The sequence below is a fragment of the Coturnix japonica genome, chromosome 1, assembly GCF_001577835.2.
Source record: "Coturnix japonica isolate 7356 chromosome 1, Coturnix japonica 2.1, whole genome shotgun sequence".
NCBI lineage: Eukaryota > Metazoa > Chordata > Aves > Galliformes > Phasianidae > Coturnix > Coturnix japonica.
Window position 1 is genome coordinate 52,992,927 of NC_029516.1, and position 14,222 is coordinate 53,007,148.

A 14,222-nucleotide genomic window follows, 5' to 3' on the forward strand; every position below is an offset into this window, starting at 1 on the left:
TTCTACTTTCCCTTTGCAGAAAACACGGCAGTGTTCCTAGATTGTACCACTGGCGGTGCAGTGGGGAGGAAGTTATTTGCACTTCCTCATCAGGACAAGTTCACTCCTGCTGTACATCAAGTATTTACAGCCTTTAGGAAGCCAGACCATTCCATCTCTGATTTACACACATCAGCCTAAAGCATTCAGTAAGGAAGTGTGTTAAGTGTGATCACTCCTACTGACATTTGACAACACGAAGCTCTGTGGATCTTACTCACCTATAGGGGATCCTATATTTTTGGTGCTACACTGCTGATAAACAGCAGTATCCTCAAATGATGTATTTGAGGATGTCTACATACATGCAGTGAGATTTGCAGTCCTCTACCGAGACTGCATTTTCTAAACCAAGAGTTACCCTCATAGAACCATAATCATAGGATCATAGAATGACTGAAGTTGGAGGGGACCTTACCAATTACTCAGCCCAAGCCTCCGTGCTGTGGGCAGGGCTGCCACCCTGCAGATGAGGAGCTGGGAAGCTCAGGGCAAGGCCATCTCTGAAAATCCAATCCAACTTAGAAAAGCCTTCACCTACTGAGCAGGGCGTTTCATTACCAATCTATTGCAGCTTCCTTGTTGCCAGCACCCATCTGTCTCTTCTCTACCAACCTCTCTCAACACGGTGTGTGCTAACAGACAGAGCAGAGGGCAGGAATTGCATTCCAACTCTTTGACACCATCTTTGAGTATCAGAGCAACCCAGGCACAGGGGAAAAGCTCACATCAGCTCTCCGGCTCGCAACTCGACTCTCGGTTCTTCTGCAAGGAGAAAGTGACACCAGCCATTATTCTCACAGTTTTATTTGTAAAGGACATAGCATGAAAAGCTGTATTTCAATGTACTTCAAAACCTGAAAAACCCATGTCAGTTTGTGATATGTATGTTAAAGTGCTTGATAGAACAATACTTTTACTAATGTCATCTTGAAAATAATCCAGTTCTTATTCAGTTAGTAATGATGTCAAGACAAAATATACTCAATGGAGACACCGAAGGGTTCATTTGAAGCCATACAGGGCACATCTGTACATTTCAAGTGTAACACACAATATTTCCCCGTAAGATGCGCACCTTCATTTGATTGAAAGAAGGAATTTTCTCGAATACGCCTTTGCACAACTATTCTAAAAAGACAGCTTTGATTCCTAATGACACATGCCGACTCAGAATAAACATGAGCAGATTTGTCACTAAACAGTAGAATCGCATTTGCTTCAGAGAATTATAAATACAAGTTTTGTACACAGTGAGGCATTGGATTCCCTGACTGTCCCCAGTCATCATCAAGCCGGACGTCAGGATAACAGGACTACGCAAACTCAGACATCTGCAAACAGGTATTGGGTAGGAATTGTTTTATAAAAGCAGATACCGCAGAGCTTTGGTCTTTTCCCAGATTCCCTTTTCTCAACCAATGAAGGTGCTTTAACACTGAAGTAAGAACTGCGTTAGCTTAGAAGGATCCTGATAGGTTTGCCGCTCTAGCAGGCAGAACGATTTCTGTAAACCTTACAGAGAGAACCTCACAGTTTCCAACAAACGAAGGTAGTTGACGATAATAAGCCATACATGAAAGAATAAAAACTCCCTACAAAGAATCGTACTCGCAAGGTTGTCAAACGTCCCATCTTCTGGGAAGCAGGGACACTGCCGCACCCCTCAGCACATCTTAGGGTGCTTTATTGCCTACAAAGAGTTATTAGACAGACCTCGTTTTTATCGTACTGTTAATCTGATGCGAAACCTGACATAAAACAAGTCAACGCTCGCTAAAAAAGAAGATGTGAAACTGTGTTCAAGGTAAGTGCTAAAGGCTCCTTAATGGAGTTTGAGACAGGGGAAGCCCCTGTTTTGAATTTTCAAATGTCTCAGGTTTTGACTTATTTTACCTTAAGAAATACTTCATCTTCCTGCCCTTTTTGGAGCCTACATTCACCCATTCCCAACCCTTCGAGGTGCCTGTGTTTCTACTTTATCCTGCTCGCACTTAACCCACATCATGTTAGGTGAATGTCATGTCTGATTAAGTCATAAATAACCACTAATCTGAGAGCCATGCAGCAGTGTACTTTGGAGAAGTATCCAGCTAGAAAATGCAGACACCGCTTGCAAAGAAATCCAAGGACTAAAGAGGTTGTTATTTCAGTTAAATGAAAGCCACTTAGGCTGGGCTGCACATGAAAAAGTCATGTACAACGCTTATTAGACATAAAATGCCTGAGTTGTATAAGAAATCAAAACATTGCCTAAGCAGTCATTACCAAATAATTCTGCCATGTGGCTTTTAGTGCTAAACATATCATTTACCAGTAGAGGAACACATTTCCAATTGCTGCTGTAGGGCTGTCACACATCTTCTGTGGACTTTAAACAGACTTGTCTGGCCGCACAGAAAACCCTCACGCCCTGAATTTCACCCTCCTGGAAATGCAAGAGAGATGTCACAGAGCTGTGGGCTGCCAACTCACACCACCACTCAGTGCCCTAACATCAGTTGCTCACCACCCACAGCGGTGATACAGCAGCGCTGCCTACAGTGTCTGCAATGAGTTCAGTCAGTTTAAGAAAGTACAAGCACAGGAGGAAGGAACAGTAATTAAAAGCTGGAATTCCTGTTACAGTCAGTGACTTCCTGACTTCTTTACTTTCTTAAATACCAAAACCAAAACCAACCATTCTTTAACATAAAACTCTCCCTTCTACTGAAATGGAGTCACATGAAGAGTTTCCTTCTGGCCAAGAATGTGGTGCAAACCTTCAACACCAAAACATGTGCTGCTCTAAGATCTGGACAGTAGAATGATCACAGAAAAGGAGCAGCTTGACAAGAGGCATGTGAGAGAACAAACCCCACTTTGCATCTTCTTTCCCTTTCCTTAGCTCTCTGCCCTTGCTCTACCATGTATGCACCATACTGAGATGTGCTACTACCCATCATCCCAAAGCCCCTCCTAATGCTGCCTCCAAGCAAAGTGCCAGGCAGTTACAGTACCACTGAGGGCTTCCCCAAGCCACAGCTGATGGCTCCAGCTGTGAGACATCCAGGAAATCCTCTGACAAAATGGCTAAGATCAAAGGGAATAAACAAGTTATAGCAGACACCTGTATTCAAACTAACCTGCACAACTGGAACTACATGAAGTTAACAGTGCCCTCAGACCCTTACAGCTCCCAAACTACAAATGAGGAAAATACACTCTGTATTTGCTGCATGGCACCTGACAATTTCAATGCAATCTGTTGCTATATTTTCAGCTTAGCAGATTTCAGTTGCTTCCTGTTCCTCTTCAAGACCGTAGCTATACAAACACACTGTATTACTAACACGTTAACTGGAAAGAATGTGGGAGATCCTCAAAACACCACCTTTGTTCTCCTTTCACATCATTCCTTTTTTTTTTTCTCTTTTAACTTTGTACCTGGATAATTAAACAAAGAAACAAACCCACCAAAATAATCAAAGGTCCTGGACCTCGAGGAACACTCGTCCTGTGGGATAAAGGAAGACTAGTAACCTGCCAGCATTACAAGACCAGCTCAGTATCACACAACATTGGTGTCTGCGGCAATGATTCTCTCAAGTACAGCAAGAATTTGGTAAGAGCCAAATTCCTCTCGATGGGAGGGGGAAAGGAAAAAAGCCATCCACAACACAGGCTGGCTGGGAGTAACGGGGAGCCACCAGATCATCTAGACAGACAAGGAAAACAGCGAGCAAAACAAGCCACTGTTTCCCATCTCTAGTGCCACTTCCACAGGTGTTAGGCTCCAAGGCTCAGCGTCTCACATCTCCAGTGTTGAAGCATTTCAGCTCTTGTGTCCTCTTCTGGAGATCAACAGAAGTGACACAAAAGACCTTTACAGAAAAAACCCAAAAAGACAATTCACAACTTCTGTGCATTGAAAGGGCTGGGTCTCTGAACAAACAAAAAACAAAGGGAGACCATGTACAGCAGGATAAACAACATACACTAATATTTCCAAGACTGAGACAATCACAATGGCTACATAAGGATATTTGCTGTATTCATCTGCAATACCTGAAAAAAGCCCTGCTGAGTTTGCGCTGTATTTACACATTGATTGGCTTCTTCCTTGCAAGCAAGTAGCAGCATCCCTTCCCACCGCAGTCCTTCCCTCCCCAGCCCTTCCCCTGGGTTTGAGCTACTCACAGTCAGAACAAGAACATTCAGTCTAAGAAAACTTTCTTAGAGTAATATAATTTCTTAAAGAAGATAGCGTATTTACACACATCTAAACACATGAAAATACTCTATTTTATACTAAATTTCTGTTTCAAATAAACTACAATACTGCATCTTAGCTTTCTGCAGCCTTAGAGGACAGTCCTGACGGAGCACAGACTGGGCTTCCTGCTCCCATGGGAGCCGGCAGTGGTGCCTCGCAGCGATGCGCTGCCGTCGCGTTCAAGTCCTGACAGGTCTCCCAGTTGTGGTTTGCTTGCTTGGGAAAGGAATAATGAAGTTCTCAGCAAAGCCATGCTAAACATCCACTCCTTTAATGAGCGATCCTTCTAGGACGATGTTGAAGTCTTGCAATGTCTGTAGGACTCGGATAAGGGAGTTGACAGTCATGCGGTCCCGTAGCAGGGCGTTCTCCTCGTACATCCTTGTAATGAGTGGGCATTCCGCCAGTAAGGGGATCCACTGAGGCAGCAAGTGATCCCTGCCAAGGGAGGAAAGGAGTGACTGCAGCACAATATATGACACATCTCAAACTGACATGCTTCTCCAAGAACATTTCTAGATATACCAGCTCCCCAGTAACATACAACTGAGTCTCTCTACTCCCCACAAGCACAAAACAGGAAGCAACCTACATGGGAGGAAAGATAAATCTAGAATAGTTTGTCAAAATCCTAACAGACACCCCATTTTCATAGGCAGCGATTCAATGAAGATTTAGAAATGCATCAATTCTTGTAAAGAAACTGCGCATTCCCAAAATCTGCACTTCATCGAAAGTACAGATTTCATGCATCCGACTGTCAAGTGAACAGGTATTTTAAAAGCTAAAAACGTTCTTAGAGGCTTAGACGGTATCTATGTATTATTACCACTTCTTTGCCACAATTTTTTGTCTACTATCAAAGCAGCCTAAAATAGGTACTGGTAATAGAAGGCACAAGATCTCTTGAAATGGAAAAATAGAGGTGGTAATAGTAGTAACACGTCTAGCACAAGAGGACACACATAATGAAGAGCAGTTCGGTACCTTGTCCCCAGGCAAACCAGAATTTGGAATTTGCCATCCTTTCCAATGTTCCTTGGAGCTGTATTGATAGCATTCACATAATGGCAGAAGGTTTTGCACGATGATCTCTGAAGCAAAAGGGCCTCCTCGTTGTCTCCAATCTGGTCACTGGTTTCAAAATAGGCAACAGCTTTTTCTGTGGTAGAGAGAAAAACCAGAACCTGGTGAGAAGTACTTCAGTACAACCGAGATTTACCCTACCCTAACCCAAGGGAGTCCTTGAAAAACCTGCCAATACCTATGCAGTTTATGTATAAACTCCTTGCCCTGAAAATAGTAGGTGGCTGGTGATCTCCCCCTGTGCTATGTGGCTGTGGTCAGCAGATACACTGACGTACGACACGTGTAACATCAAGGCACAGCACCAGCATCTATCAATGGTTTCACTGTGATACCATCAGCTTTGATTTTTCACTTTCTCTGAGTAAGCGCTTACCCTCAGGCTAAGAATCTCAACCTGTCAGCATATTTTAGGCTAGAAATCTAAACGCTTCACTACCTGAAATTTCCCAACTCTTCTTCCAATATCAACTGCTGCTCTACTCCAACCTCCAATCCACTTCCTTTTCTGGGCAGGGAAACAGTTGTTTGAACCTTTATCAATGAAAACATGACTAGAACCTGAAGTGCTCTTAAATTTCTGTGGAGATTGACACTTACTTTTTATGTAAAGTTCTGTATTTCTCATCTTCCACTCAGTTTCTCATTCCCTTCAAACAATCTGCATTTTGCTAGGCAGGAACAAACCACATCCTTGATGAACAGCATCTTAGGTCTGTACATAAGTAGCCATTTTGCCCTAATCTTTCATCTCCTTCTACCTCCAAATCACACAGCAGCTTACCTATGAAATCCCAGATGAAGACATTCTTATGAAAAATGCGAGCTGATTTGAATCCATGGTGGAAGACCTGCTCCAGTGCTGCAACCAAGCCATTCTCCCCGCACAACAGAATGGTAAGGCTCCCTCTCTGTGGGAAAGGGAGAGTCTGTGAGAACACCCTGTCCTGTTCATATGCCAGCAGGCTTAACATCTAAAGGTTAACTATCCCTACTAGTCAATTTCTCTTCATAACTATTTTGACAACTTGCTGTAGACAACAGACAGGTAATGATCAGTAGAAGTACCTCTTTCTCTGGCTTGTGAAAATGCTTCACGATGCCATTGACAGCTTCACCAATTCCCTCTTGGATCTGTCCTGCATTTGGCTCTGTGAAACCACAGAAAAGACAATAGATGAAGATATCAACTTTAAAACATTCATCAAATTCTCATGATGACATAGCTTGAACTGCAGGAATTATCCCGTATCTTCAACAGGAAAGAGTCAGGGAGTCATTTGTCTTGAGTAAACCTAAGTCATAATTATAAGCAACTAAGGAGCAATCCTGGAATAGTAAAATAAATTGCCCTACTTAAAAATGCACAACCCAAGGGTCTGGCTTGATAAATATTTTATTTGAGCTAATCACATCTTGTTCATCACAGAGTGCAGCAAACCTCTGATGAAGAGATGTGGGCTGGAAAGGTTGTAGGCAAGTCATCTGACTCGCTTCTAGGCAACTCATGTCAGAAAACCCTGCACCTATGAATTCCTGATTTGGATCCATAATGAGCCACAAGAAGTAACTGCTTTAGATGCGTCTGGTCATTGTACGAGTGTGAGAAGCAGAGGCAAGAGGATACTCTTTACCGTTACTTCCAAGAGAAAGTAATCTTCACTATTAAAATGTATGCCCTATTCCCGCTCTGAATTGCTACGCTGTGTGCTTCTGCTACTGAATAAGTCTATGCTTCCACCTGCTACCACCTCATCTTCTTCTGCAAGTACCTCCAGAAAGTTATCTAGTTACTCACACACAGAGAATCACAGAATCAAAGAGGTTGAAAGGGATTTGGAGTTCACCTAGCCCAACTCCCTTGCTAAAGCAGGTCCAGTAGAGTAGGTTGCACAGGAAAGCATAAGCAAACAACCTGCTGCAATATGAGCACTTGGTATGAAGAGCAAACCTGACTGCAAGACTGGCACCAAGTTGTACTGCACACAAACTAAGATGCTGCTGGCAGCAGATCTTGGTGCCCATCCCACAGTATCACCAGTGTTTCCCCCAGCCCTGCCTGGATCAGGCAGCTGGGGCTACGCAGGCTGTGCTTGTAGCAGCAGAGGTGAGTGGTTTGGGAACACAGCCCCCAGGGTGGATGGTAGGGAGCAAGGGCTGGGAGGGTTTGCTGCTGAGGGATTGAGGCATTGCTGCTGCCTGTCTTAGGGACAGCAATGATGATGTCACCTACACGACCCATTTCCACTAGCCTTCTTATAGCCCATCATAGCCATCATTACAGCCTCCTCCCATCAGAGGACTCCTGAGCTGCTCTGTCAGCCCTGCATGCACCAGTGCTGAGGAACTCCCCGGTGTCCTCAGTGGGGGCCCCAAACTTTAATCCTTTTGATGATTATTCTGACTTCTTTCCAGATTTTCATATCTGTAAAGATTTTCATGTCCTAGAATTGTTTCTCTGGAAGCATGGAATAATTCAGTATTACTTTACCTGCTCTAGCTGTGGTGTCTCTGCTCATTGCAGGGGAGTTGGACTAGATGGCCGTCAGAGGTCCCTTCCAACTCTAAGGATTCTATGATTCTATGATTTTAGTATGTGACAACCTCTACGGTCTCTGATAGGTCTGAAAAAGTATCTCCCGTAGCTCAAAACAAAAACAAATAATTGGGCCATAGTGTTCCCAGACCTAATTAAACACTTTGCAAGGAGCTCTGCCGGCTGCTCCTTCATGCATGTGAATAGCTGCAGTGATGATTTTTAGTTAATCTACTCTTGAAGGCTCATGTTTCCTTGCTTAACCTTTCAGCAATCATTTCAACTAATTTTACCAGAGCTGAACGGATTTATGTATATGATCCACAACGTGCACTGTGCTCACCTGTATGCTATAGCAGACAATGCCTCACACAGCCCTCACAGCCCTGCACCCTGTTGAAGCTGAGTGCTGCTATTCTCAAAAGCCAATGTGACAGACATGAAGCTGATGTCCCCACACTCTCTCTGGAAATGGATCCTCTAGAGGACAGTTCACAGCACCTACAGCACTCTGGACTGACCCCCAGAGGTGCCTGTCTAATTGCTGACCACAGAGAGAGATCCAGGAAGCTGAGCAGCACCAGCAACTGCAGATTCTGCTGCTTCCTACTGCCCCATCCCGTACATCCATGCTCCAAAGGCAGAGGTATATTCTCTGTCAGCTGTTAGGAGAAAGAAAGAGGCAATGTTCACCCCCACAAAGCAAGCTGCAGGCATAGAAGTAGGAAAAACAAGCTTGTGGCTGTTCTTCTGCATCAAGCCTTCTTCCAGCAGAAGCTGTCCTGCTCACAGCTGTCCTGACACAGCCCCCTTCTCTAGAACCCTGTGAGGAAGAACTGGACTTACTGGTGTTCTTTCCTGTGAGAGAGGTGATGCTCAGACGCCGAGCTGTGGTAGGAGACTTCTGCTGGGGTGGAGTACGGCACTGCTTTCCCAGCTCTTCATCAGACGTGGAGGACACCAGCTCTCCAATAAGGATTCGCTCCAAGCTGCCGTCATCAACGCCCTTTCCCAACCATCGCCCGCAGGGAAACCTGCCGAGTGCCCAGCAGAAACATGGGTCAGACACATGGGTAGGTAGCTTTATCTCAAAGCCAGAGGGACAGCTAGCACCCATCAGCACTGCTAGCAGGCAGGAAACACTGCAGCCAAGAGCTGTTCACAGAGCAGAGCTCAGCAGGCAGTATTTTACTGCACTGCAACTGAAAAGACCAAACCAAAGAACTACATCTGCCTTCATCCTTAAGGAAAGGGAAACATGCAAATCTAGCATGAAAGCACTGGAGAACAAGAGGTGCAATACCCTTATTTAATGGGCCACACGTAGCTCTCTGCTGGGTTATTTTTCAGTTGCAGCCACACTGGCAGTCCCAGTGAGCTCTATGCACACATCCATGCTACCGCTGCTTGTAGCTGTGTCTTCCCTCTTTTCCCCATACCATGCCCTCAACTCTAAGCTTTGGAGCTCACCCCTCTGAGGGATAATTTTCCAAGTTCAATTTAGTTCATTTTCTTCAATTTAGAAAAAGAACTGCCTGTTTAGCCAGATGATTTGTAAAAACAACGGTGAGTTAGGAGATAACATACAAGCAAGAAGTATGTGCTCAACAGAGCATTAATCTGGGTTTCTCTGTGTTTGTCAAACTACTTACAATATTTGAATGCTTTAAAAATAACAGCTAAAATAAAACAAAAAACCTCAGCCCCAGAAGCCCAAAGATTTGCCCTAAACTATCATTCCAGCTCTTGGGTTCATTTGTGCGCCATGTTACCATCCTACATTTAAAAAAGAGATTTAATTATTAGATGTAAACATATGAATCACTTCAAAAGCATCCACACCATCCCTCCTATCTCAGAGATGTAAAGAAAATCCTGCACTCAAGCCTCATTTAATATTTATCAGATCACTTGGCTTCAACTAGAGCTTCTGAAATGAGAGAGCCGGGGGTGGGGAGACCAACCCAGCTCTATCAGGTACCTAAATCAGCCTATGCTGCTCCACGATAGTTTTGCCCAACTGAAAAGGCGAATGCTTTCTTGCTTTTTCTTGACTGATCAGTAGGAATTTCAGACAAGGACAATTAGAACTTGTTGCTTACTTGTACGTGTGTCCTGTTATTTCGTTTCTGACCATGACACAATCAACCAGCCACTTGGCCAGCAGCCCTGAGTTGTCATGACCAATCTGAACAGTCGTCAGCTTTCCTAAATTCTGGCACTGAAACAAAAACGAATAACAGTTTTTACTTCATTAAAAGAAAAAACAACAAACAACAGCCCGTACCCCCAGACCGCATGCACATATATGGTCCCAAATGTATGCTTGTCTTCAATCTCCATTGATTTACACAGCAAGCGTTTTCAATTAAAGAGGCAGAACGTTTTGAAAACCAGAATAATCTGTTTCATTGTAAGACAGGAGAAAATAAATACTGTGAAACGAGAACTCTTAAAAGGTTATGAAGAGACTGCAGTCTTTGCTGTGAGGACTCTGAGTAATTCTGAGGAGCGTTAATTGCAAACATCTGAACTAAGTCGATATAAAGGTGCGCTTTTGTGGAAGAAATAGAATACTGGAAGAGTATTAGTATAGCCTGTCATTCTGCTCATTAGAATTATCTGAGTAAGAGTCTTTTGTCCACATGTTTTTGTTTTACTATTGTTTCTTAAGATCAGCCTGCACATGCTCAAAGGATGCAACTTTAGCAGATTTTCCTACATAATCACCTATTACTGGCTATGGTACAGCCTGGAGCTACAGGTGCCCAACTGAGCTTTCCCTGCAGCCAGCAGCTGCTTTGGGGTGGCACCAAGCCAACCTATACTACGTGGTGGGTGGGAAGGCATAGAGAAGCACGGGCAAGTCAAATGCAATGAAGGAAACACATTAAACACTGAGAAAAGAGCCCAGTGAGAATGGCAGCTCTGCAGTTTGATCATGGTAGTACCTGCCGCTGGGAAACTGAAGAGCACAGGGGTCAGACTGCCTGGTTGGAAGGGATGTAGCAAACCTGGACAGAGCCTGAAATGTTGTGTTCTCAAGACAATAAAGCTGATGTTTATGTGGAAGTGTGATTGAAAGGCAAAACGGAAAGAGAGCGCACTCACCTCAAATGTCATTTCTAGCAGGTTTTTAGGGATCTGCATGACGCCCGTGTCTCCCAGCTCTCCCGAAACACAAATCCACGGGTTGGATGTGGTTATCGCATTGCTCAGTTTCTTGATGGGGATTATCACTGCCCTGTAAGGGATCACTGAGAACACAGAGGAAGGAAACGTCAGTCTCGGCCTTTACTCCCCTAGTGGTAAATGCGACCCATGGAGCAAATCATGGCCTTCCCTTGAAGGCTGGTGCCGCACGGGGGTGCTGCAGGGCCGCAATGAGCCGCCAGCCTGAATGAGGGTGTGGGGACTCAAATCCAATGTCTGCTCTCGTTCTTAAGGGAAAGGAAAGGAGGGGGAATCTTCGGGGCGTTTAAGGAGAGCACAAAGCGCCTCGCGTTTCCTCCTCCGAGCCCTCTGTGCTTCTGTCAGCCTGCGGAGGGTGCTGGCTGTGCTTTTAGGGAAAGGCAGAGAGAAGCGTTAGGATTTAGAGGGCTCGCCGGGGAGGGAAGATGAAAGAGACTGTACAATGAGAAAGGCAGAGAAGAAAGCCAGGTGCTGCGGCACAACGTGCTGATTACTCTCCTTTGTGAGGACGCTCTTATCCTGCACACTCCCACACAGCCTTGCTTTCCAGCTGGTTTCCCACAGCAACATCCAGCACCTATGAGCTGGCAGCAACAGCCAAGGGCTGCAGATAAGGGCTCAATCCCTCACGCAGTGGCAACAGAAATGCAGAGTCACAGAACGGTTTGGATTAGAAGGGACCTCAAAGCCTACACAGCCCCAACCCCCTGCCATGGGCAGGGCTGCCACCCAGCAGCTCAGCTGCCCAGGCCCCATCCAACCTGGTCCTGAGTGACTCCAGGTATGGGGCTTCCACTGCTTCTCTGGGCAGCTGTGCCAGGGCCTTACTGCTCTCTGGGTAAAGAATTTCTGCCTAATAGCTGCCCTGAATCTCCCCTCTTGATTTAAAACCATTCCACCTTGTCCTATCGCAGTCAGACTGTCTTAACAAGTCATTCCCCTCCTGCTTAAAGCTCCCTTCAAGTACTGGAAGGCCACTGTGAGGTCTCCTCTCACAAATCCCAACAGCAAGAAGTTTTTATCCAGGGGTAAAATAATATAAATCTCCAACTCACCAATTGTGGTGAAGACGCTTGTGAAGCAAAAGTAATCCACAGCATTGAGTGAGAGGAGGTGATACAGAAACTGCTCCCGTTCTTCCTCGCAGCGCAGGAAAGCATAACGCTTGTAAAGTTTCCTGGTAGAAAAAGATACATTGCTGTCTTGTTGAAAAAGTACCAAAGAAAGAGTTGATAAACACAGCAGGTGTGAAACGTATGATTCCCCAGTTCATGCACGTTGCCAGAAAACCATACAGAGCACTTATCCTCTGTGTTACATGTGTTTTCAGACCACTCTGAACTCCCATGGTGCTGTAGCGGGGCTACAGAGCTCATCTCATTGAAGGGTCAGCTCTGGTTTTGCTGCAAAGTGCAGATGTAAACTAGTGCTACTCACAACCTGAGCCTACAGAGAACAGCCCCATTAAAGGCTCTTTCAGCTTTCCCACGATTATCTTCCATGGGATGTATCTTCCCAGAACTGAATAGCCATGTCTAATAACTTAATCTTCCTTCTGCTTCATGCTCCAACAGATGAAACCAAACAGAAGGCACCAGACCATCTAAAACCAAGCATCACGCTTGCTGCCACCCTTTCAGGTCAGCAAATCCAGTGCACATCACTGGTTGCACAAAACAGTGCAAAAGCCTGCCAGTAATGAACCTGGTCCAACTCAAGAGAGGCATGCAGCTCATCTTTAGCTGTTCACTCATTTCCAGATTACAGTATTTGTTAGCTTCTAGCATAATCAAGCATGCAATTCATCATAGTGCCAGTTCTGCTAAGAACCGCATGCAGTAGTTGGGATATTTTCCTTATATAAGATTTATTTATTTTTAATAGTTTTCTTTGAGAAAACAAAGTCAGGGAGCTGGCATTGCCTGTGCTTGCAAAAGGACGCAGAGCTGGGAGTGCTGTGTGGATGGGAGGGTTGGCTTCCATCCCAGTCCTGCTGCAGCTGGGATGTGTGCCTGCTGGAGCCATAACACAGTACCACTGTAAAAAAGGCTGCAGCTTCACTTGCACAAGACTGTAGGACTGTAAGTCTGTGAAGTGAGTTGTTTCAATCTACTGACCCTAAATCGAACCTCTTTTTCCTGAATGTTACTTTACTATGCCAAGAAGTGGACTCCTGTCCTGCTGGGTGTGCAGAACCTCCTCCACAGCCCTTCAGTCCCTTCTGTCTGGAAACCACCAAATCCAGACAAGGCACCAGGCTGTGCCCTGAGCCTGCAGGGCCCCTCGGCTCACCAGTGAGGAAGATGTGGAAAGAAAGCTGTGAGAATAAGAGCCAACTTACTTGGCAAGTGGCTGGTTGGAAAGCAGCTGCTTCAGATGCTGAGACAAAAGCTTCTTCTCCAGAGAAAGCCTTATCCAGGCTCGGGCTCGCCCCACATCAGTCTTTATCTCACTCATGTTCTGAACATGTCTGAAATGGGAGGGAAAATAAATAATAATGAATAATAGAGTAATAATAACAATAATAATAGATGAATCATAAAACCCCTACGTGTTTCAAAAAGTAGCATCCAGCGTGATGCAGCAGCTGGACTGGAAAATGCTTCTTGATTTAAATGCTGCAGGATAGACAGAACCAAATCCCATCCAATCCCTGCATGTGACAAGTACAACAGAAGGTTGTGCAGTTACTGCTAGGTATAAAAACCTATATGAAAACCATTTATAGAGGAATGGTCTCGCAGAGCTCTGCACCACGCAGCATGGCACTAAGACCTCCATTAGCACCTGGCTGGCCTGAGAACTACAGCAGATCCTCCTGGGCACAGCAAGTTCATTGCTAGAGCCCTACATTAGCTGCTCTATGACCCAATGCCTGCTTAGCCAAGATGAGCAGGGGTAGAACTGCACATCCCTGCACTGCCTGGGGTAGATGTCTCTGCAGACGCTGCTCCCAATTGTCTGCACTTGCTCCCAGCCTTTGTGGCGTGCTCCACACACCATCAGCTGAATCTTTGTTGCCATCATCCCTTATTGCCCCCTGCGCATTGCTGAGTGTTAGGAAATGTGGCAATATTTACTCCAAAGAAAATCTAACAAAGTCATGCTGTGGCT

The 14,222-nt window shown here is 45.1% G+C and overlaps 1 protein-coding gene across 4 annotated transcripts in view; it reads right to left on the reverse strand.

Moving 5' to 3' along the window:
* Positions 1-828: 828 nt before the first annotated feature.
* DENND5B (DENN domain containing 5B) overlaps positions 829-14,222 on the reverse strand; it is an 89,456-nt gene continuing 76,062 nt past the window's right edge. For all 4 annotated transcript variants that reach the window (XM_032445502.1, XM_015866103.1, XM_015866121.1 and 1 more), the window contains 9 exons: positions 13,450-13,578; positions 12,164-12,285; positions 11,028-11,173; positions 10,019-10,137; positions 8,763-8,950; positions 6,449-6,531; positions 6,165-6,291; positions 5,282-5,456; positions 829-4,732 (listed from right to left, as the gene is read on the reverse strand). In XM_032445502.1, the coding sequence (XP_032301393.1) occupies positions 4,549-4,732; positions 5,282-5,456; positions 6,165-6,291; positions 6,449-6,531; positions 8,763-8,950; positions 10,019-10,137; positions 11,028-11,173; positions 12,164-12,285; positions 13,450-13,578 (1,273 nt within the window). In that variant the 3' untranslated portion in view covers positions 829-4,548. The remainder of the gene's footprint in view (positions 4,733-5,281; positions 5,457-6,164; positions 6,292-6,448; positions 6,532-8,762; positions 8,951-10,018; positions 10,138-11,027; positions 11,174-12,163; positions 12,286-13,449; positions 13,579-14,222) is intronic.